General features: G+C 48.0%; 3 protein-coding genes across 13 annotated transcripts in view; 1 reads left to right on the forward strand and 2 right to left on the reverse strand.

Moving 5' to 3' along the window:
• Positions 1-1,079: 1,079 nt before the first annotated feature.
• DUSP13B (dual specificity phosphatase 13B) lies at positions 1,080-9,121 on the reverse strand. 6 transcript variants are annotated; one of them, XM_082717384.1, is made up of 5 exons: positions 9,047-9,121; positions 7,827-7,921; positions 4,144-4,317; positions 2,230-2,450; positions 1,080-1,536 (listed from the first exon to the last, which is right to left on the reverse strand). In XM_082717384.1, exons 1-5 carry the CDS (start codon positions 9,047-9,049, stop codon positions 1,334-1,336), a joined length of 696 nt encoding a protein of 231 aa, XP_082573510.1. In that variant the 5' UTR covers positions 9,050-9,121; the 3' UTR covers positions 1,080-1,333. The 6 variants fall into 6 exon arrangements, with proteins under 6 accessions (XP_082573510.1, XP_082573514.1, XP_082573513.1 ...); XM_082717388.1 differs by lacking the exons at positions 7,827-7,921; positions 9,047-9,121 and adding exons at positions 5,061-5,150; positions 5,460-5,528; XM_082717387.1 differs by lacking the exons at positions 7,827-7,921; positions 9,047-9,121 and adding an exon at positions 8,948-9,028.
• A 1,982-nt stretch (positions 9,122-11,103) lies between these two features.
• DUSP13A (dual specificity phosphatase 13A) lies at positions 11,104-13,438 on the reverse strand (the record flags this gene model as incomplete). The annotated part of the gene is made up of 3 exons (XM_082717468.1): positions 11,104-11,303; positions 12,296-12,513; positions 13,293-13,438. 3 exons carry the CDS (start codon positions 13,436-13,438, stop codon positions 11,104-11,106), a joined length of 564 nt encoding a protein of 187 aa, XP_082573594.1.
• A 1,839-nt stretch (positions 13,439-15,277) lies between these two features.
• SAMD8 (sterile alpha motif domain containing 8) overlaps positions 15,278-23,683 on the forward strand; it is a 51,362-nt gene continuing 42,956 nt past the window's right edge. The window contains exons 1-2 of one of the 6 annotated variants that reach the window (XM_082717264.1): positions 15,279-15,533; positions 16,165-16,194. In XM_082717264.1, coding sequence (XP_082573390.1) covers positions 15,360-15,533; positions 16,165-16,194 — 204 coding nt within the window. In that variant the 5' untranslated portion in view covers positions 15,279-15,359. Of the gene's footprint in view, positions 15,534-16,164; positions 16,195-23,683 lie in introns of all 6 variants that reach the window. The other 5 variants (XM_082717268.1, XM_082717267.1, XM_082717266.1 and 2 more) reach the window with 5 other exon arrangements.

The raw sequence follows: 23,683 nt of genomic DNA on the forward strand, positions 1-23,683 counted from the left end.
CCTGTCACTGACTTGAACTCTTCATTTAAATGAAGAAGTAGGAAGGATTCAGCCAGTGGGATGGGGCTGATGAAAAGTGCAGCTGAGTTTGAAGTTCAAGTGCAATATTCAAATAGAGGTGGGCAATGGGATACAGAGGTTTGAAACTCAGGGGAGAGAATCCGGCTGGGGGTCTAGGAGTCATTGACTTGGAGATATGAACTGAGGCTGTGGGGGTAAGAGAACCCCCACCCCACCCCCAGCAGGGTGGGAACTCTTCAGGAGTGAAGAGGTAGCAGCGAGAAGACTGGGAGCTTTTTACATTGTTTTATTTTATTTTTTAAAAGATTTTATTTATTTATTTGACACAGAGAGGGAGAGATCATAAGTAGGCAGAGAGGCAGGCAGAGAGAGAGAGAGAGGAGGAAGCAGGCTCCCTGCTGAGCAGAGTGGGGCTCGATTCCAGGACCCTGAGATCATGACCTGAGCTGAAGGCAGAGCCTTAACCCACTGAGCCACCCAGGCACCCCTTTACTTTGTTTTATTAGGGCACGAATACTAAGAAACTCAGAGTGAAACGTTTTGCTCCATCATATAACCATCCTTCGTCTGGGATTTCTGGGCTGTCTCCTCCCCAGACCCTATCGTCTCAGTTAACACTTGTGTTTTCCAGATGCCTCTTGCTTGAGTCAGTCCTTTTTAAAGTAAAACATAGATGAAAATATTCAAGAGATGCTACTTGCACAGCAAAAGTTCTGATGATTGCTTTTTGCTAGGGTGGGCATGGAGAGGATGCTGATGCACTGAACATCGGTCTTGATTCCGACAACCTAGCTCTTGGCTGATGCTACAGTGGAGGACAAAATGAAGAAAGGACCAGCTAATTCTCAGCACCTGTACCCTCTTCCTCCCTTTTGCACCCGAGGCAGACACCACTGATTAACCTTCACTTCCCCTCCGTCTCTACGGAGACTTGACACAGACTCAAACCCTTTCTGTAGGTTGCCCTCATGCTGACTCAGGGAAGGCAAGTCTTCTGGACTCTCATGACCATCTTGGGAGTAAGACACACCCCACAAACCACCAGAAGATCTCCTGTCTTTATTATGATGAACCTTTTATTATAGAGACAGACTGAACTCTCTTTTGTATAAAGAATCTCTGGATTGGGTCAGGGAAATCCACCTGCTAAAGGTCACCACTCAGTTCTCCCTGCTTCTGCCTCAGCTAAGCCCCCACTTGCTATTTATACCTCAAGGTCTTTGGAAACAGCAGAGGCTGCTGTCCCCAGGGCCAGGCTGGCTGGGTTAGGCCATGCTGGCTAGAGGGTCAGGGCTCCCGGCTGCTCACCAAGTCAGAGTCGCCCTGTCTCCCGCCCCAGTCGGTTGTCCAGAACCTGGAGCTGCCGGAGGAAGCCCGAGTTGGGGCAGATATCACGGTGGGCCTGCACCGTCCGGATGGCCTCCACCAGGGTCATGTTCTCGCAGATCATGAGGAAGGCCAGGACAACTGTAGCAGAGCGGCTCACCCCCATAGCACAGTGTACCAGCACACGGCCTGCAGGAAGACACCGCCTAGTGTCAGCTACCTGCCCTTGCACTGACCACCCCACTGGGCACTGAAGATCCTTCTGCCAGCCTCAGCCCACCTGTCACAACACCCTGGAATACTGACAGTGTCCCCACAGTCAGATGGGGCGGCTGAGGCCTAGACAGGGAAAGGGACTGGCTCAAGGTCACACAACAAATTAACAGGGGGCGTTCCCTTCTCCAGATCCAACATGCTTCCTCTGGAATCCTTTGCAACTCTGGCAGGGTGTGAGGGGATACTGTATTTCTGGAGTTCCCCGGATTTGTAGCATATGACAGGGGTGTCCACCTACCTCCCTGTCCCCCCAGTTCTTTCCCTGTCCTTGTAACCTTTGGCCAAGGCCTCGTCTTAGAAGGGCCTGCTCAGCCTTTGCTAGACCCTGTACCTTCTGCCCAATACACTTATTGAGGGATATGGTTACAGGGACAACCACATTGGACCTTAGCTACGTCTGTGATTGTTGGTCCCCTGAAGGAGACACTCACTAAATGGTAGTAGCTTATTGCTCCGTACGGTGGGAAGGCTGTTGAAGTGGTTTATAACTCTGGACACCCAACCCAGCAATGCTACTGGAAAAAGAGCCCCAGATTCCACCCCCGCCAACCACCACAACCATCACCACCCCATCCCCCACCCCCCATGCCTTTCCCAGTAGCTCACCCTGGGGAACACTGAGGGCAGTTCGGATGTATCGAGCAACAGGTAGAAAGTAGACACTGAGGTCGAAGAAGGGGTTGTCATCAGCCTCAATGCCATAGTACTCCAAGGGCATTCCACGGTAAAACTTGGCACCTGTGTCCACCTGAAACTTGCCTGCAGCGACATTCACGACATGGGTGATGCCCAGCTGGACCAGCTTGCTCTTGTCCCTGGCTGCATACCTAGAGGGAAGGCATGGGGGAGTTGAGAGGGGGGCAGGTCTCATTGGGTCCCCTCTGGCTGGGCTAGAACTTAACTTATCCCCTTCCCTCCTCTGCCATCCTCATCCAAGTGTGAGACTGGAAAGAGTGAATAGGCCTGAGTGAAGGGGCTCCTCTAGTTGAAGTTCAAGACTCTTTTTCACTCTGGTCAAGTGCAGTTTGGCCCCATGCATCAAGAGCCTTAAAAATACAAGAAATATATACGTACTTTCCCTCAGCAAGTCCCCTTCTAGGAACTTAGAGGAAAAAAGATCCAAAATGTGTCCCCAAAAGTGGATCTATTGACATTCAAGATAGTGAAAAGTTGGAAGAAATCACTAAATACCCTGTAACAGGAGACTGAGTGTGGTATAGCTAAATGAAATGCTTTGCAACCCTTAAAATGTTACAGTTGCAGGTAAAGGAGGAAAGGTGTCTATGCTATATTGAGAACGTGTGGAAAATGCAGGATACCATACAGAACACTGTTTAAAAATATTTTCAAAAGATGTTCTGTGGTTCCATTTCAAAAGCTTTCTATCTAAAGCAGATTACAAAATGGGACTAGAAAGAGGTATCATTTTTGTAAAAAAAAAAAAAAAAAAGTGAAAAGGCATTTATGTACATAGATGTGTATGCATTTTTTAAAAGTCAATAAGGATTTTATTACTGGTTACCTGGTGGGGGATATAGCATACTTGCCATATTATTAACAAGATACTGAACATATTTTCTAAATACTAAGGATAATTTCTAAAAGCCATATATTGATCCATACGTTTCAAATGTTAGGAAAACTTTTGGGAAAATGACTCACAATTCTTTCTTTATAACTGTACACCCTAGAGAAACCTGTGTGTGTGCCCCCATGTACTAGACCGTTCCTAGGATCACTGTTCACAATAGCCAAAAAGTCAAAACAACTCAAATGTCCATATACGACCAAATGGATAAACTATGGTATAGTCATACAGATGAATAGTATACAGCAATGAAAAATGAGAGAGCCACAGCTGCATAGAACATGGGTGAATCTGACAATACTGAGCAAATAAAATCAGACACAAAATGCACACAATATGATTCTATTCATATAGCTTTAAAAGACAAGCAAAACCACATTGTTAGGTATATGGATGTTGAAGAAAAGCAAGGAGATTATTCCAATACTTAGTAGTCATCTACAGGGAAGGGGGTTATGCTGAGAAGGGTCAGTTACTTTTGAGGCATTAGGAATGTCCTGTTTCTTAACATGGATGGTGAAACAGTTCGTATGTCCTATATGTACTTTTCTTTTTTTTTTTTTTCTTTAAAGATCTTCTATCTATTTATTTGACAGAGAGATATCACAAGCAGATGTAGAGGCAGGCAGAGAGAGAGAGAGAGAAGCAGGTTCCCCGCTGAGCAGAGAGCCCCATGCAGGACTCGATCCCAGGACCCCGAGACCATGACCTGAGCCGAAGGCAGTGGCTCAACCCACTGAGCCACCCAGACGCCCCTATATGTACTTTTCTTATGTGTGTTCTATTTCCACATTAAAATTAATAACATAAAAGGATAGAGACGTGTGGAAAGAGATGGAGGGAGGCAAAGACAGTGCCCCCTCTGCCCCTGCAAATCTCGGGGAGAGGCTTCCCTTCTATTCCCTCCACCTCCTGCCGTGGGTTGTACTTACGCATCTCCTAGGAAGAGGTTGGGCCAGACCTCGTTGATGTGGCTCAGCATGGCGGCCCGACGGACCCACAGCAAGCGCTGGAGGTAGGCCAATGTGGGCGGCTGGTAGGGGGACGCCCGGACCGCCCCGTGGATCTTAGGCCTCCGGAGATCTTGCTTCTGCAGCGAGTCCATACTGAAACAGAGTGGACACTGTGGTAGTTGGGGGCAGGATCCCCACCAGAGGGTCCAGCTGAAGGGGAGGCCCAGGCACGGTGCAGGGCCCAGGGGCCACTGGGATGTGGCAGGAAGGGCCTCAGCTATTAACCAGCTCAGCTGGGGCTGAGACCTAGTTCCTTTTCTCCAGAGAACAAGGGAATCAATCCATTGTAACTGCTATGGAGCTGGGAAGGTCTCTCCTGTCCTTTCCAGAGGTCCTGGATGTTGGAAGCTTTGCCCAAAGAGCCACTGGAGTTCCTTGTGGGTAGCAACTCCCCCTTAAGTCACTGATACTTGGGACTTTGTAGGGATGGGGACCTCAGAGGTGCACTTAGGAAGGCCCTCACACCTGGCAGCTCACCTCAGGCCCCCTCCTCTGCTATTTCCAACTCTGCTCCCGAGTCCCTAGTCCCTCCCAGCTTTGGGTGCTTGAAGGAGAGAGCCCATCTCATGAAATGGCATTTGTTAGCATCTCCATATGGAGTAAGCTGATGCCTCGTAAGAGCCTGAGGCCTCACTCAGACGAATGTTTTAAGTGATGCCCAAAGCTGTTGTGGCTGATAGGGAGCAAGGCTGGGGTTTCAGTCCGGTTGTGCCCCAAGCCTTCCGGCTGCCACCTCTGGGAACTCCAGAGAGGGTCACTACTCCATCTGTCTCTCCAGAGGAGCCTGGTGCTGCTGTCGCACCTCTACCTCTAGGCCCTGGGACGTTCCTCCTTACCCCCATGACTCAGGCCAGTGCTGCAGGTCAGGCCTCACCCAGGTGGGATGGCTTGTGTCAGGAGTCGGTTGTCTGAGGGTGTCCGGGCCCCTGCAGAGCTGGGATGTCAGTGGCACCAGAACCTGGGGCTGGTGCGGAGCTGGGAAGGAGTGCCTATCTCGGCTAATTGTCCCTGGCCCCCTCAGCCAGTAACTAGGGAAGGTACAAACTGGGAAGAACATCTTTTCTCTTGGGTTGGCAGTGACAGGACCGGGAAGAGAAATGGGTACCCAGGAGGCCACCGGCTTGGCCAAGCTCACCCAGTGGGCAGCTGGTGGGCAGGGTGGAAGTGAAGAGCCGGCTTTCCCCCTCATCTCCCACTGTCACCTCTCAGGGCAGGCAGAGTGGCCTGCCACCTACCTAGGGCATGACCTGGGGCCGGGAATGGGGGAGTGGATACAGGGATGGGACTCAGCACCCAAGCGGAACCCGCCGGGTTCCGCCCAGAACACAAATGCTGTGAAGTGGCTAGAATTCCAGGTCCTTCCCTTGGAGCCGGTGGGGGTGGGGTCTGAGTGCAGACCTAGGCCGCTGTGGACTGAAGTGCAATCCTTCCAAACTCCCAGGCCCCTCTCTGCTTGGCATCTCTGGGACGAAGGCCCTTGGCCCTGGAACTCCCCTTGGACATGGGAGGCTAACTGAAGTGGTGGAAAGAGAACTTCAGAGGGAGGGAAGAGAGAGTGGCCGTAACTCACTCTGTGGCCTCCAGCAAGTCTTTGCTCCTGTCTGGGCCATGGCCTGTCTTTTTCTTGTGCGAGATCCTGGCCTTGCCCTTTTAGGATTCCCTGGGTGGGGAGGGGGGTGTCCGACCTGAGAGGGAGAGCAGAGGCTGGGTTTGTGGTAACCACAGGGTAGGGAGCAGCAAAGTGTGTTGGGGCTGGGGAAAGCCCAGGCTCCAGGCTTGTCCAACAGCCACACTCCTGTGTAGCCAAAGGCTGGGGGTGAGTGAGCAGAGGTGGGCTAGGATGGAGCTCTGGGAAGCCGGGGAGATGTGCCCCAGCCTCTGAGCTTGGCGTGGGGTGTGGCCGCCACCCTGTGGCCAGTGGACGCATAGCAGCCCAGCTGTGCCCGGGCAGCTGGCCGCCTGGGTCTGGCTGAGACACAGCGGGTTTCAGGGGTCTCCTGGGAAGAGAAAGACACAGCATAGGCACCAAAGATTGGGGGCTGCTGGGCCACAGCCCATGTTTCAACTTCTGAGGGGCCTTAGGTCCAAGTCTGGAGAATGGGGCCTTTTCCTTGGACTTAGGGGTATTCTTTGTTTGGTTCCACCTAGAGTTGCACACTTGAAGCTCACGGATGTACCCCCACACCTGTCTGCTTTGTCCCGCTGGGGCCCAGCCCCCTGCCCCAGGATTCATCCTCCAAGTTCCAGACATAGCCAGGGAAGGGAGGTCTGTGGCTGCAGCAGCTCCCCTGGTTTCTGCTGCCCCCAGAGCTGGCCTGACTCCTCCCCCCACATCCCGGCCACCAGCCACCGCAGAGCGAAGCACGAAGCACGGGGCCCAGCATTTCGTAGGGACAGGCCAGGCCTGGCTCTTCTCCTCCTCCTCTCTGGCCCTCATTCTGCCTCCTTCCTGCGCTTTCTCCCTGAGCCTAACAGCTGCCTCCCTAGGCAGTGGTTTCTTGGCTCCTGGGCTGCCGCTGTTTACGAGGTTAGGCACTTGTTTTCTGTCTTTGTGTGTGTCCCTCCTCTCCATGTGGCTCTCCCCAGCCTCTCACAGGAGCTCCTGCTCTGCCACAGTGCTCACCACACCGCTCTGCATGCCCGTGGCCTCAGGTCAAGGCCCAGACCTCCTCAGGGCAAGGGGGCATCCATGGCCAGCCACCTCCTCAGCTGAACCTCCAGATGTTCCCACTGGCCTTCCCTCCTAGCCAGTCTCTCTGCTTCTCCCGTCTCCTCCCCAAGCAGATGGGACCGTGGCCAAGGACAGTGGAGGCCAGGCATCTCAGGGCAGGACATGAGGAGTCTGGCAAAGGACACCTCAGGGCAAGTGGCAGGTGAGCAGCCGATGGTGACCAGCCAGTGGGACTCTGTCCTGGGAGGGCAGATCTGGGCAGAGTTCTCAGGTGTGGTATTTGTGGTTCTTGCTGAACCAGTTCCTTCACAGGCTACTGTAAGAATTTCATGAGATACTAAAAGGAAGGCCCCTTCCACAGGCCTATCTTAGGATAGATGCCCTCCCAAAGGGTACAGCTTACTATTATTATCATTACTATTATTACTACCCTTTTTAGTATAATAATAATCATAATTATTATTATTATTTCTTCGAGCCTTAGCCATATCTTCCCACAGGACAGTGAGGCTTAGTCTCTGTCTCTTTGTGTCTTTTGAGGTTTGTTTCTCTGTCCAGCAATAATTGTAATTATTTTCACCACTTACTAAGGATCTACTAAGCTACAATAAGGTACCAGACAGAGCTAAATGCTTATATTTTCTCACCGGATCCTCACAGTGCCTTATGAAGCAGCTAATATTATCATCCCCATTTTACAGATGAGGAAACTGAGGCTCAGAGCGATTAAGCAATATGTTCAAGGTCATACAGCCAATTAGCATGGGATCTGGGATCCGAGACCACATCTTTCTGATTCTACCTTGCTTTGTCTCTAACCCAGTCTGTGCTCCAATCTAACCCAGTCCCACAACAACACCCACAAGCCCAGGTGCCCTGGCCCTCATGACCCAGCATGCTCCGTGGCCCCGAGATAGGGGCACTCACCCACCTGTGGGGGTATCTGGCCCAGGCTGTGGTCTTCTCTGACGGGCACTTTGTGCTGTCTGCTTCCAGCTCCCTGTCTCCGCACACTTGATGCTGTTGCTATTTTTTGATTTGAGTTTAATTATAAAGCATGATGTGCTGCTCCCCTCTTCTGGCCTCCCCCGACACTTCCAACTCACCCACTGGTCCCTGGCATGGTCAGTGCCAAGCCCAGCCAGGCACCTGGCCTTGCCAGGGGCAGAGGCAGCCCGCAGGGGTCTGCTTGTGGTCTGGGTGTATGCATATGTTGATTGTGGGACAGGGAGAAGGACGACCCACCAAGCCATTTTCAAAGCTCCCTTAACCTTCAAGGGTGGTGGGAAGCATGGGCAGAATATTAGAGCAGGAAGGATCTTCCATGGAGGAGGACAGAAAAAAGACTAGCCAAAACCACACACAAACAGGCAGCCATGCCAACATTTGAACCCAGATCTGGGGGTGCTTTGCTGGGAGCTGAGAACTATAGGACTAGCCCAGGATTCAGAACTAGAAGACTCAGGCTGAGGAAAATGGGGTGTACCCTTACAAAGGTGAAGGTGAGGTTCAGAGCAGGCCTTTAGATCTGCCCCGGCCTGAAGTCAGACGCTGTATGTCTAGAAGCCACTGTGCCCTCTGCCAGGCTCCTCCCTGCCCCAGAAGGCCTTCCTAACCCAGACCTCACTGTCTCTTGAGGCCAACCAGATGGTCCGTTAGGTCCTTTCCAAGGCCACTGGGGTCAGTTAGGGACCTTGGATTTGGGCCTGTTAAGATCCCTTCCTGCTCTCCAGAGACCCTCCCCATACACTCATATACTTCAGTACTGGTCTTCACTCACACTCCCAGATGCCTGAGACACACACAGACGTCTACCTACCTGCAGCCACACCTACAAGGGGTCTCTGAAGTCTGAACTCCAGGGAGCTAGGGCTCAGCCCCTGCTGGGGTTTCCGGAGTCGTGGGGAGAGCTGGTGGAGGCAGCTGTGGCCAAGGACTATCACAAACACCTAGAACCCCCTCCCGTTCTCCTCCCAGCCTCATAGCCCAGGGAACTTGGAGTCCCAAACAGAGAAGCCTCAGGGGTTGGCTGAGAAGGCAGAGAATTCCCACCCGAGGGGACTGAAGACAGTAGCCAACGTGGAGCGCAGGCAGCAGGAGGAAGCAGATGGGGTAGCATGCTCTAGGGCAGACCGCACACTGGGCTCTTACCATCTTCCTGGTCTCCGCCTGGGCCAGAGCCTCCAGCAGCACCAACAGGGCCAGTGCCAGGGAAACAAAGTGGCCCAGCCCTGTGGCAGGGAGAAAGGACCAGCTCTGGGGGAGAGATGAGCTCCATGTTATAGGTTGGCAACCCAAGGCCTAGATCGGCTGGGACTTGGAAGGGAAGGGACAAGACCTGCCACCTAACCTGTCTCTGCCTTGAGCCCTCTGTGTAAGGTCAGGTGGTTATGGGTGCCAAGAGAGAAAAACCAGGTTTGGGGCCCAGGGATCATGGAGAGACATGACCTCTCCCCATCATCTTTCAGAGTCCCTAGGTCTGCAGTGTACGGCTGCATAGGCTGCACACTGCATAACTCCTGGGGCTCCAGTTGCACCGGCTATTTAGTGGATGGCACCTCCAGGAACTGTGCAATGCTGCAGCCTGACTGATTTCCCCAAAGCCAGCTGCCTGATGGGAAAGAAGCTGAGGCTTGAGGTCAGGGTATTTAAGGGCTCCAGGCCAAGGAAGTGGGGCAACTGGGCATAATCAGAGATGTGCTGTTCTACCAGTTCCCTGAAACCGGTTCAGAGGAGAGAGCAGGATGCCATTCCTGTCTTTCTCTTGGCTCCCCATACCTGCAGAGCTCCCCACAACAGTTTCCCACCCAGCTCAGCCCTGGGTCTAATCCCAAACCCAGCTATAACCCTGATTTCTCCCATTACACTCATCCCCAAACTCTAAACCTAGCTCTCCATCCTGCCCAAATCCCCACCCCCGAGATGCTCACCCTCCTGCCAGTGTCAGGAAGGGGGCGGAGTGCTAAAGTGCTCCCCCTTAGTGGCGCTGATTATGCATTCAGAGACAAAAACAGCTTTTGGTGGGGGGCCCGGCAGGGGGAAGTTCAATCCACACCTGGCAGGAGAAACCTGCCACTTTCCCAACTCCCAAGGGAGCCTAGGCCAGTCACCCACCCCCAGCCAGCAGACCCTCTGAGCCAGAGGGGTGGTGGAGTACCAGCCCAAGTCAGGGCTGAGGATAGATGAGGGAAGGAACAGCATGGGTAGGAGCTAGAGGTGGGCTAGGGCCAGTGGAAAGCAGCCTTGGGGCTTAACTCCCCAGCCCATAGCCCTTAGCAGGGATGTGAATGAGAGGAAGGTGGGCTATTGGAGACAGACAGGAACAGACCCAGCCTGGGCACGGTTGGAGAGGAAGGGCTCTGGACACTGTGGCTTCCTCACAATGCTGCTCCCTGCACCATGAATTACTGCAGGAAGAAACACCCCTGTCTCCTCCCAGCTGAGCTGGAGGAGAACTTTTCACAGGGCTGGTGGCAAGGAGATTGAAGCAGCACTCGGTGTACATTTGTGGTCTGGAAGCCTGAGAAGCAGCGTGGCTACGGGGGGGGGGGGGCCCAACTCCTTCTCCTAGGCAGCTGGGGACACTGGAGCCTCCAACAGGAATGGGGAAACCTGAGGGGAGGAGGTGTTGAGGATCTGTTCCTCATACGCAACTTAAGGACTGACTGCTAATTCTCCAAATGCTTTTGCACACATAGCTGCCAGGCAGGGAGTCAACGGAAGCAGAAAGGAGCTGGATAGACTTTCTGGAAGACCTTTATGTCCCACAGGGGTCCCGAGAACCAGAGAGGGAGCAAAGGTTGGGAGGCTCCTTCTGTGGATCTCTGAGATCAGACTGATTGGGGGAGGGCAGGTAGGGAGTGGGGTACTGGGTCCAAGACAGGGAAAGGAGGGGAAGGGAAGGGCGAGATGACAGCAGAACTGTGTATCAAGCCGGGCTCATGTGAGGAGGCCACGGCTAGTGGCAGGAGCCCCAGTTCTCCCTCCCCACTGTGAGAAGGAGATGCAGGGCTGGCCTGAAAATAACAAGCATAGAGTGACAGCTAGGCTGCACTGGCCCCCCAGAGCTGTAGTTGGGTCCGGACCCCTGCCAGCCCCCTCTGGCCTTCCCTGCCACGTGCCTTGTGCAGCCCTTACCTGACCTCTCACTTCTAATTGCACCCATCCTGCCCCCCACCTCATGTCCTGCTCAGCCCTCACCTGGCCCCTCAGTTCCGGCCTGTGCCCCGCAGCTGCTGGTCCAGCTGGCAGAGCTGGTGGAGGAAGCCTCGGTTGGGGAAGACCCATCGGTGTTGCCTCACGGTGATCACTGCCTGGCGCAGGGACAGCTGCTGGCGCAGCATGAGGTAGGCCAGGACCAGCGTGGCCGAGCGGCTCACCCCAACCACACAGTGCACCAGGACCTTGGCTGAGGAAGACATCCTGGTGAAAGACGCTTTTCCCACCTGCTGGCCCACCCAGAAGCAGGGGTAGGGACTCACATGCCTTCCCCTGCTCGCCTTGGGTACATCTGTAACCCTGGGCAAACTGTTCAGCCTTTATAGTTCTCAGTTTCCTGATCTGTCCAATGGGTATACCAATACCTAATTAGCATACCTTGGGGATAGGGTCCAAATTCCTTAATGTGGCTTACAAGACCCTCCATGAGCTGGAGTGGCTCCTGCTGACCCTACAGCTTCACCTCCAGCTGCCTCACTACGACCTTTACACTGAGTCACCTTCAGTTCCTCAAAGCTGTGCTGGTCTCTGGCCTCCAGCCTTAGCACACGTTATGCCAGCTACCTCTAAAACTTCTCCTGTTCCTGGTCTGACTAATGTCGATTACTCATCTGACCGGTTTCGGCTAAGACATGTTTCCCTGTGTAGTCTTTCCTGACCATTCATGGCATCACTTGAATCACAGAGCAGCTCAACCTTTTTACAGTGAATCCTGTTGTAGAGGATGGGCCCCTCACCTCCCTGGTCCCCTGGATTGAACGCCCTTGCCTTGTTCCTGTTCTCCTAGATCTCTTCACATTTACCCATTCATATGAATAGTACTTATAATTTTGACTGTCTTTCCACAAAGCATAATGACAAGTTCCATAAGAGCAGGAACTCTGCCTTGTCTAAGTGTGGATTCAAGTATCTAGCTCAGCGCCTGGCACAGAATAGATAATAAACAGAGGGGATATGAATAGGATGTCGAACAAATGAATGTCAGAGCGCTCTGGGTATCAAAAAAAAGTGCAGTGAGACATAGTTTTGTCTTTCCCGTCAGGCAGATGAGAAACTGACATTCAGAGAGGGATATTGGCTAACCGGGGGGCAGGGATTATAGGCACTGATATTTGAGAGGAAACTGGACATCACCCCCCATGAGAAAGCAGGATGGGATATGGGTTCAGACCCAAGTCCTACCCCCAGGTGTGCTGAGAGCACGGTGGATGAAGTCAGCGGCGGAAGAGAAGTAGGCACTGATGTCGAAACTGGGGAGGTCGTGGGCCGGTACCCCCAGGTAGCTCACACTGCTGCCGTAGAAGTCAGGGCTACCCTGACAGTAGAGGCCCCCGTGGGCTGCGTTCAGCACATGGGTAATGCCCAGCTTCCATAGCTCAAAGCGGTTATTTGCCGTGGCCCTAGGAAGGGGAGGAATAGGGCTGGATCCTGGGTAAGCCACGGGGTCCAGGAAGGAGGTTTTTTCTGGCCCTCTGCTTCAGAGGGACAGAGTATGACTCTGTCCAAAGGGACAAAGGGAGCCACAAGGAACCCAGTAGGCTTGAGCCCCATCCTCAGAGCTTTCTGGTGGAAGAGTTGGTGGCATACAGGGTTATCTTTAGACCCTCTGTGCTTCCTGAGGCCATCTGCTCCTGCTTTTGCCAAGACAGGAAGGAAAGAATTGCTTCAGCCCTGGAATCCAGCTGCCCCTCCTTTCCTGCCCCATGTCTCCCCACCCACATCTGGCCTCTCCTGGCCACTACCTCATACCTGCTTCTAATTTGCAAATTCAGTGGTGACATCTTCCCTGATTCACCTTTCTCACCCACTCTGTGTCCAGAGGAGGGAGGCTGGGACCAGGAAGGGGAACTCTCTGTTTATCCCATGTCATACCCGAAAGCACCGTTCCCCAGGCCTCTGCCCCCTGACACACCAATTGTCCTGGATATATCAAAAGACTTCAGGATCCTCTGGGAGCTCCAGTCATCCAGGCAGGCAAAAGCCCTGCCCCCCCTAGTGGTCACATCTGATCACTGCATTGTTCCCAGCACCCTGGGGTCCTGGACTAAGTCCCTGGCCTGGGATTTGCGGAGCAGAACTATTTCTCCTTCTTCCACCCAGCTCCCATTGCTGATAAAGAGCCCAAGAACTGTCTCTCCTTGTCCCCTTCCCCACATCCCTTCAACCAGCTACCACTCACGCATCTCCTATGTAAAGGTTGGGCCAAACTTCATCCACGTGGCTGCAAGAAACCTTCCCTGCCCTCAGGAGCTCCTCCAGTTCCAGAACGCTGGGGCAAGGCGTGGCTTCCTCTCCCCTCAGCACTGGGACGGAGGCTTCAGCCATGGGCCAGGCCAGCCCACCCACCCCTCTGTGTCTGCGGTTACTCCTCTCTGCCTCTCCAGTGTCATTTCTCCTTCCCGGAGATTGGCAGGGACAGGTGGGACAGAAGCAAGTGACTCAGCAAGTCACAGAGGCCTCCAGAAACAACAGGACATTTTTCCCCCTAAGTCACCCCCTTAACCTCAAACCCTGTGACAACATGGAATCAGTCATATCTAGGCAAGTCACTTAAATTTCTTCCTCAGTTTCTCATCCTCAGTTTCATGAGGATTAAATGAAACAAAGGATATTCTGTTTAACACATAGTAGATGCCCAAGAAACATTTGTTGAACTAATAGCCTTAGGGCCCAGAATAAGGCTATTTAGTTCGGAGAACTGAGTTAAAATGGAGATCCAGGATGGAGAGAGGGTGGTTGGTTTCAACAATGAATGGATTTTTAAAAAAAGCTCTGCAGGTCTGGGTGGGCCAAAAAGTGAGTGGAAACCATATGGCTGCTGAGTGAGCTTCAGGATTATGAGGCTGAGGGGAAGTTTCCTACATTGTAGGGTCAGAGAAATGTGGAGAGGAGCACCCTTCATCTAAAGGGTGCTCACGGGTTTGTGGGGGAAGGTTTGAACAATGGTTCTATAATGAAAAGATTTCTCAAAAGAGAAGGCTGAAATGGGCCGTGTATATCAAAGTGGGAAGAAGGGAAGTGAATGTTGCCTTAAACCTGAGGAGCCAAAAGGGCTGTCATCAGAAACATTTTTCGGGTGGGAGGGAGATTCTCCTGCTTACAAGGGCTTTTGTCCCCACAAAAGAAACTGCGAAAGGTCTATATATCTGGCCTTTTGTCAGAGCCAGTTACCGGCAGAAGCGGTAAGAAAACGTGCCTGCTCTCAGGTGACTTGGTGAAGGCCCTGACGGGATGGAAGGCATATGGGCTGCAGTGGGAAGGCTTCCAGCCGCCCCTGGTCTTGAGCCCAGCTTGAGGGTAAAGGCTACACCAGGGGATCCCATGGGAGAAGTATGCAGTCATGTTCACCCTAGAACCTGTCTCCATCCCATCAGAGCCACCAAAGTCTGCTCTGCACTTGATAAGAAAGAAGGTCAAGGAGGGGTTGGAGCCCAGGTCACAGGTGGTTTGGGATTTGGCTTATGTCAATTCTAGGCCTGGGTTAGGGACTTTCCGATAATGAAGAGGAGCACAGGTTCCGAAGGTAGACAGATTTAAGTAGGAATACTGGCTTTAGAACATATTAATTGCAGTACCTCAAATAGGTTACTCAGCCCCTCTGTGTGTGTGTGTGTGTGTGTTTTTTAAGATTTTATTTATTTATTTGACAGAGATCACAAGCAGGCAGAAAGAGGGGGAAGCAGGCTCCCTGCTGAGCAGAGAGCCCCATGCGGGACTTGATCCCAGGACCCTGAGATCATGACCTGAGCTGAAGGCAGAGGCTTTAATCCACTGAGCCACCCAGGTGCCCCAGCCCCTCTGTGTTTTAACACCCTGCAGAGTTGGCACAAAGATTTTAAGTGAGATTTATCTGGCATGTGGAATAAGGACTGTCAGAAAGTAAAGAGGCAATAAATAGTAACAATGATCACTGGATGCTGACTCTTGGGGAGATGCTGGCTCCCTCCAAAGGAATTGGGCAAGCTCTTCTTCCTCCCAGACTTCATCTACTAATCTCATAAGCGCCCCCGCTTCTTCACCAACCCCTTACATTCTCCCATTTTGGCCTTGGGGCTGACGCATGCGCTCTCGGGCTTCTTTGCTGCGGTTTTGCTTCCCTCGCCCATCTTGAATCCCGCGACCCTTCCGGTTTGGGCCCCGCCCCCGCCCGTAGGGCCCCGCCTCACGCCCGTAGGGCTCCTCCTCCCGAAGCAGTTCCGGTTCGGACTCCAGCGGCTGCGGGAGAAGCAGAAGACTAGCCGAAGCGATGCCTGCGCGCAGCCGCTACCGCCCCCGCCTCCACTCTAGCTCACCGCCCCGGGCTCCGCCTCCGCCGCTCGAGGCGCTTCACTCCGGCGAGGCCCGGAGGGCCGGGGACTCCGACGGCGATTCGGACGCCGACTCGGAGGTGGGTCAGGGGATCCCGACCCGCACCGCGGAGGTGAGCGGAAGCAATGCCTGAGGAGAGGGGAGTTTGCGGGGCGCCCGCCGCGGAGGATGAGTTGGGAGTCAGGGGCGGAGCCGGGCTGCCGAGGACTGGGGTCCGAAGGGGCCACAGGAGACGGTTGAGGGACCCGGGAGGGTCTGCTCTAAAATGGAATCTGTGGAAAATGGAGGCTGTTGAGCCGAGGGCCTTGAGGGGGTTGACGATGGCTGGAGACTGAGGAGCGAGGGTAGTGGAAGACCTGAGGGAGGGGTGGCTTTGAAGAGGCAAGGGCTTGGAGGGTTTTGGAAGCCGAGTAGTGGGGGAAGCCGATTCAAGGGCTCCCGCGGGAATGCGGGGCCGGAGGAAGGGATGCTCTGGGATTTGGCGTTGGGGGCGAGAATCGGGAGCCACCAGGTGGGTTATTACAGCTTGGCGAGGGAGACGGGACGGGGTTGTGACAGACGAGGTGGCTGACCTCAGGGTGGGTGGGTTGGCTTGCTAATCAGAAGGATTTAGGTTTGATTGGAAGAGGGAGGGGCTGTCGGATAGGAAGTCGTCTGACCTGAAGGGCCAGAAAAAGAGAAATGGGGTCAGGAAAGAAAAGGAGCCCTTGGGGATCTAATTCAAGGCTTTGGCATTTTCACAGGTGTCTTTGAAAGCGCCGAAGATCGCTAGGGTAATACGCTTGGATTGTGGGGCTTTCTCGTTTGTGGACAGTGGATCCTTTTAAGAATCTGGGGCGGTGTTGAACACTGATTTGCCGGAACGGCTGGGGGAAGTAGTAAAAAGGAAGTGATGTTCGGAAAAGATAGTGAAAGGGGTGATTCTGACAATAAAGATACCATTTGGGTTTCTTCTAACAGTAGTGGTGTGGGTTTTTCTTTTCTTTTGTTTTGTTTTCTTAAAGTTTACTTTAAGTTAGATCTTTAAGAAAGAAAAGATTTAATACGCTACCTTTAAATTTAAAAAAATCAAAACAAGAATTTGGACACTTAGGGTTTACAGATACTCCGTATTGACTGGTTACACTTTGCCAACTAGAGTTGACACATTTACTACAGGGTAAAAATATGGTCAGTGCAGGTGTCTGGGTTAAAAGAGTTTATAAAACTACAGTTAGCCCTTGAACAACAGGGGTTTAGAAGCATGCAGTCGTAATCCCTTTTAACTTTAGACTCTTCAGAAACTTGGCTAATAGCCTGTTGACCAGGAGCCTTACTGATAGCATAAACAGTTAACATAGTTTATATGTTATGTGTATTATGTTTTATATTCTTATAATAAAGTAACCTACCAGCAAAGAAGATGTTAAGAAAATCATATGGAAGAGAAAATAAGTTTACAGGACTGTACTGCATTTATTGAAAAAAAAAATGCATACTAGTGGACCCATACAATTCAAACCCTGGTGTTCAAGAGTCAGCTGTCTATGTGAAATCACCACAGTCCAGGTGTACCAGCTCTTCTCTCATTCATAACTCCAGGATTGGGGTCTCTTGAAAATTGGGGTCTCCAGGATTGGGGTCTCTTGACAAATTTGCAGGACCAATATTAAGGCAACTTTGCATATATTGTGTGAATATTTTAAATAGAGATCTAGAAAAATAAGAATAGAGGATGCTGTAGTAGGCAGCAAACAGAACTGGGATAGGTGGGTACATAGATACTTTTAAATTTTTTTTTAAGATTTTATTTATTTATTTGACAGATCACAAGTAGGGTGGGGAGGATGTGGGGGAGGTGGGAAGCAGGCTTCCTGCTGAGCAGAGAGCCAGATGTGGGGCACGATCCCAGGACCCTGAGATCATGACCTGAGCCAAAGGCAGAGACTTAACCCACTGAGCCACCCAGGCGCCCCTACATAGATAGTTTTTGTGGAAGACGTAGTACCAAAACAGTAATTGTGCCAGAAAAATGATGATTGCAATACTTATATTCACTTTAGTAGAAAAAAAGTTAATTTCTTTTTGTAATTGTTAAATTATAACATGGCTTCAGGAAGTCTTTAACTTGATCTGTGTTTTATAAGATTACTTTTACAACTTTTTATTTGGTTATACATTTTGCAAATTTGTTGGCCATTTCAAAACAAACTTTTAATCAAGTGTTTCTTCTCTAAATGGGTATTTACTGTTTAATCTTCATGCAGGGAAAATGTACTGATTGCAAAAACTTTCAAATATCAGTTAATGTGTATAGACTGTGTCCTATATTCAGATGCTCAGGGGACTGGTCATTATTTCTTGAAAGGAAAGATAAATTCTCTTTTCATTAACTGTTGTCAAAAAATTAAACTCCCTTTTCTTCAACTTAATACAAATGATCTTTAGCTGGAAGTTACATATTACTATTGTGTATGTTTCTGCTTAAGGACACCAGACTGAGATTCTCTAAAGACTATGTCTTCAGGGCGCCTGGGTGGCTCAGTGGGTTAGGCCGCTGCCTTCGGCTCTGGTCATGATCTCAGGGTCCTGGGATCGAGTCCGGCATCGGGCTCTCTGCTTAGCAGGGAGCCTGCTTCCTCCTCTCTCTCTCTCTCTGCCTGCCTCTCTGCCTACTTGTGATCTCTCTCTGTCAAATAAACAAATTAAAAAAAAAAAATCTTAAAAAAAAAAAAAAAAGACTATGTCTTCATACTTAGCTCTAAATAAAAGTCAGCCAGAACGTGAGTGGCTCAGTTGGTTAAGCAACTACCTTCAACTCAGGTCATGATCCTGGAGTCCCGGGATCGAATCCTGCATCTCATCGGGCTCCCTGCTTAGTGGGGAGTCTGCTTCTGCTTCTGCCTCCCACCCTCCCCCCTCTCATGCTCTCTCTGTTTCTCTCATTCTCTCTCAAATAAACAAATAAATTAAATAAAAGCAATTAAAAATTTATGGAGTTGAACTGAAATAGAACTCTCTATTAAGGTTACATCTTAATATTACTATGAAATTAAACCATTAAATGGAGTTGTGCAATTAATAGATTAGCATGCCTAATAGTTATTTTTGTTTCCCTTTGACAGTTCTCACACTTAGTTGTAAAAAAAAATTCAGTTTCATGCTTGAGCATTTCCCTAGACAAGGAGAAGCCATCATGACCACAATGGCAGAACGTGCAGATATACTTAGATAAATCAGTTTTTATTTCAGTAGTACTTTCCATTCTGTAAAGACTTTAATTCACAGTGCACAGCTACTTGTAAACATTCTTTTTTTTGTTAACCATCACATTTTCACTGCTTTTTCAAAACTTTGCCATAGCTGATTTAGAGACATTTTTATGGCTTTTTTTGAGAATTGAAATTTGAACATTGTTTTTGAGAAGTTTTTCTATCACTGATGTTCTAATGAATATTGTCATTTTGTCTTATAAAAATGACCATGTTAAAGAAAAGAAAAGAAATGTGAACTTGGGTTTTAAAAAAAAAAAATGACCATGTTAATTAGATATTCTTTGAAAGTTCTTACCTACAGCCCTAATGTAATACACGATGTTAATAGTAATTCTTACTTTAGGTCTTACTGTCCTCTTAGCTTTGAGAAATCCAGAAGTTAACAAAAATTGGAGAGCGTGAACCAGACTCGCTTGGAGATCTATTCAGTGTTTACATGATGCCTCTGTCACTGGTTCATAATTTGTCGTTTGAGTATGGGGTATGGATTTGTGACAGGCTTGTTGTGTCCGTGTTCCTCCCCCCAGATACACAGCACCATCATCACTGAATCTTAAGCCTGACCCCTACTAGCTAACTCTAGACTTCATGTCTCTCTGTTGAAATGTTCTGTTACTTTACTGCACACTGGGTCCTCCCAGTGATATAATCATTTCAGTATGGAATGTTACATGAATCTCTCTTGGCTCTTGCTTAGGATAGTAGAAACTGGGAAAGCTTGGTTACAGTAGTTTAATTGCAGTGTTTCACCATAGAATGGTTTTTATCATATGTACCTCAAAGGCGTGTTTTGAAGTCAGTGACCTATATTTATATTTGTCTCAAATTTATATTGTCGGTTTAATTAAGCATTTAAATTGTGGCAGTGTCAAGAGAGGCAGTAATATATCTATTATCTTGACCCTTTGCTCTCTTAAAATTCTTGACAGGTAGGACATTCTAGTAGGAGATAAGAAATGAGAACCATGAATTCTACTATAAGGTCTTCTTATAAGTGAAACTGTATCACTGAGTTACTGAAAATGCCTGCAAATTGGTTTTAGTTTGGAACTTTGAGACTAAATTGATGTCAATTTCATCAGTACAATATTGTCATAAAACTAAAGCTTGCCAAAACCATACATTAAATTTGGGGTTCAAGTCCAATATATTTTTGCAATATTATAATAGATTTTGAAACCTTGAGCTAGTTTCTAATTTTCCATTATGCTGATTTGATTTGGAGGTGTAGCATATTTAAAAATAAAGATTTTACTAATAAATATCTCAGACCACTAGCCTTTCTAAACACCATTTTAAAAATTTTTTAAAGATTTTATTTATTTATTTATTTATTTATTTATTTTAATTTATTTATTTTACAGAGAGAGAGAGAGATCACAAGTAGGCAGGGAGGTAGGCAGAGAAAGGGGGAAGGAGGCTACCTGGTAAGCAGAGAGCCCGATGTGGGGCTTGATCCCTGGACCCTGGGATCCTGACCTGAGCTGAAGGCGGAAGCTTAACCCATTGAGCCACCCAGGTGCCCCTCTAAGTATCATTTTAGTGATTAGAATAAGAGTTAGAATTTTATATGCTTCTTTGCTGGTGTATTTCTTTGTACTGACATGCAGCCAGATCAAGAACCCATCATCACGTTTACTACTAAATTTTCATCGTTGCTTAAAAACTTTTACTGTAACTGAGGATTTAAACTGGACAGTGTTACCTGTTAGATTCTTACTCGCTGAGCTGTGACGTTCTGGATGTGGTATAGAATTTGGTGCAACCTGCTAGTGGAAGTCTTAGTCTAAAGGCAAGTTGGAACCAGAAAAAGTTTTGTGTTCTTTGGTATATATGACAACTTTTGTTTTTTTTTTTTCATAGTATCTAAGAGTGCATGGCCGAGGCAGCAAAAAATATGTGAGAACTGAAGTACAGGATTTCTTCAAATGTGCTGCCCTAAACTCTACTGCTTTACAGTGGAACATAATAAAACAGTAGAAAATCACTGCTAGAGTTTCAAAAATTGATGGTAGAAATTGGTTCTAGGTCTTTGTAATCATCTTGTAATTATAGAAGATTTCATAGATGTTTTGGAAACAATGCTCTGTGCTTATTAAGAAAAGTAAACTATTTTTTGATAAATATAAAGAAAATAATAGTTTTGTGTTTAACAGAAAGATTTTAATTTAGAATTAAAAAAATAAAAATGAGATTAGAAAAAAAAAGCTGCATAGTCCTAAATACTAACAAACTGCAGAGCTTAATGCCCAAAGTAAACTTCATCCTTCTACGTTATAATTTAGGCTTTCTACTTTCATAAAAATTAATTTTATGCTCTGGTTTATGGATCTGTAGACTGGTATAATTTGTCTCTATTGTGTGCATAATAATTAAGCTTTATTAGGTAAATTTAGACTTTATTTTAGTGTAAGTTGAACTATAATGTATAGTTGCCTAAAGGGGAATATATTAACATTAACTTCATATAATTTTTAAAAATTTCTTCCCCTTTTTTTTCTCTTGAGATACAGATATTATTTTTTAGGTTTTATACATCACTAAAAAATTATATTGTAGGGGTGCCTGGGTGGCTCATTCGGTTAAGCATCTGACTTCATGATCTCTGGTTCCTGGGATTGGCCCCACATTGGGCTCCACACTCACAGTGAGGAGGCTGCTTGTCCCTCTGCCCCTCCCCAGACTTGTGCTCTCTACCCCCCAAAAAATAAAATCTTTAAAAAAAAAATACATAAAAATTTTATTGTGTATGCAATCAGTAATAACTTTAAAAAACAGCACATTTTGTATTTATGAATCAAGTTTCATCCATTGTTCTAAATTCCTTTAGGGGCACTTTAATGTATGATTTTTAAAGACAAGTATGGTTTTTATTTTTTATTTATTTATTTATTTATTTTAAGATTTTATTTATTTGACAGACAGAGATCACACATAGGCAGAGAGGCAGATAGAGAGAGAGAGGGAAGCAGGCTCCCCCCTGAGCAGAGAGCCTGATGCGGGGCTTGATCCCAGGACCCTGGGACCACGACCTGAGCCGAAAGCAGAGGCTTTAACCCACTGAGCCACCCAGGTGCCCCCAAGTATGGTTTTTAAAGAAGACAATTGCTTCAAACTATACTCTAGTATTTTAGAATATACATGATCAAGTGAAACTGCAAGGAAAATCCAGCATATTTAAATCACTGTCAGTATATGAACCTAGACATTGGTTCTGTAAGACGCACAGAAAATAAAGTTTTCATTTTGCTGATATATCCTTTGTGTGTTGTTGTTGTTGTTTTTTTTAAGATTTATTTAATTTAGAGCAGTTGTGTGTGCACAGAGGGGCAGAGGCAAGGGGAGAGAGAAAATCTCAAGCAGACTCTTCACTGAGCACTGAGTGCAGGAGGGACTTGATCCCATGGCCCTGAGATCTGAGCTTGAAATTAAGAGTTGGACACTTAACCAGCTGAGCCACCTGGGTGCCCCTGTTGATGTATGGTTTGTATTCTAAAGATTGCATAATGATAAACTAGAAACCATTTTGGTCTTTTATGTGTTTGCATAATTAAAACCAGCAGGATAGTTTGTGTCTTTCCAGTTACTAGAACCTGTCACTTTAGGAGATTTTCCCAGTTTCTTCCCAGATTGTTAAAGTATAGAGTACTTTTTAAAGATTTTATTTATTTATTTTTTAAAAGATTTTATTTGTCAGAGAGCGCATAAACGGGGGAGCCACAGTCAGAAGGAGAAGCATGCCCCCCTGCTGAGCAAGAAGCCTGATGTGGGACTTGATCCCAGGATCCCAGGATCATGACCTATGCCAAAGGCAGAGAGCCTGATGTAGTACTCGATCCCAGGACCCTAGGATCATGATGTAAGCCAAAGGCAGACACTTAACTGACTGAGCCACCCAGGCATCCCTAAGATTTTATTTTTAAGTAATCTTTACACCCAGTCTGAGGCTCGAAGTTAAACTTGTTCTTAAATAAGTCTTTATATGAGGAACTGCTATTGAGTGGAATTCTACTCTGATTAACTGAAATCACTATTGTTATTTTGTTTTTTGGTTTATGTTATTTAACTACACAGTTGTTTCCCTAAAAGGTAATCCACCTTGAGCAAAACTTTTATAAGACTTTACAGTTGTTTTCAAATACTCAAAATTATTTCATATTAACCCAAAGATTTCGAGAGTTGAGTGGTTTGATTATTAATTATAGATGACTATCCTAATGATTTAATTTTAGGCCTGGGGCAATGCTAGCGGAAGGGAGTTGATGAGGATGGCAGTACCACCTTACATTTACTGAGAAGTTTGTATTTGCTAATAAGCATTATTACAAGTGCATTACATGTATTATTCCATGTAATCTTAACAAGGCTATGGAGTAAGAACCAGTCTTCTCTTCATTTTGCAGATTAAAAATACTGAGGCCCAAGAAGATTAAGTAACTAATGCAAGGTCACATAGATGTGAGTGGTAAATCCACAATTTGAACCTAGGCGGTTTGATTCCAGAGCCAGCATTCTTAAATGCTATGCTTTCTGGGTTTTATATCAAATTCTGTTGTAGAATAGCTGTCCGAAATTGAACTTTCAAGCCTTTGTTTCTTCAGCTTAGTTGAAGAATTACACTAGATCTTTCAGATCACAGTTCCACCATTTTAATTCTGTCATCCTGATTTACAAAACATATGTTTAGTATTTCTTTTTTTTTTTTAAGATTTATTTATTTATTTGACAGAGAGAGATCACAGTAGACAGAGAGGCAGGCAGAGAGAGAGAGGGAAGCAGGCTCCCTGCTGAGCAGAGAGCCCCATGCGGGACTCGATCCCAGGACCCTGAGATCATGACCTGAGCCGAAGGCAGCGGCTTAACCCACTGAGCCACCTAGGCGCCCATGTTTAGTATTTCTAAGTAGTTTCTGTTTGTAATCTCTTGGTCTCAAAGTATAAAGGTTAAGTCATTTTCTAAAGTCACACTGTTAATGGGTGATCAAACTGGGTCTATAATCAGATGTTCT

The sequence above is a fragment of the Mustela nivalis genome (assembly GCF_964662115.1).
Source record: "Mustela nivalis genome assembly, chromosome: 2".
In the NCBI taxonomy this organism is placed as follows: domain Eukaryota; kingdom Metazoa; phylum Chordata; class Mammalia; order Carnivora; family Mustelidae; genus Mustela; species Mustela nivalis.

Bases quoted from the DNA above. Each gene is read 5' to 3' on its own strand.
- DUSP13B (XM_082717383.1), bottom strand. From the start codon at position 5,413: ATGAGGGGGAAAGCCGGCTCTTCACTTCCACCCTGCCCACCAGCTGCC. The intron at 2,451-4,143 runs GTAAGTACAACC...CCTTCCCTCTAG, and splicing joins AACCTCTTCCTAGGAGATGC to GTATGCAGCCAGGGACAAGA. The intron at 1,537-2,229 runs GTGAGCTACTGG...GTCTTCCTGCAG, and splicing joins TGCCCTCAGTGTTCCCCAGG to GCCGTGTGCTGGTACACTGT.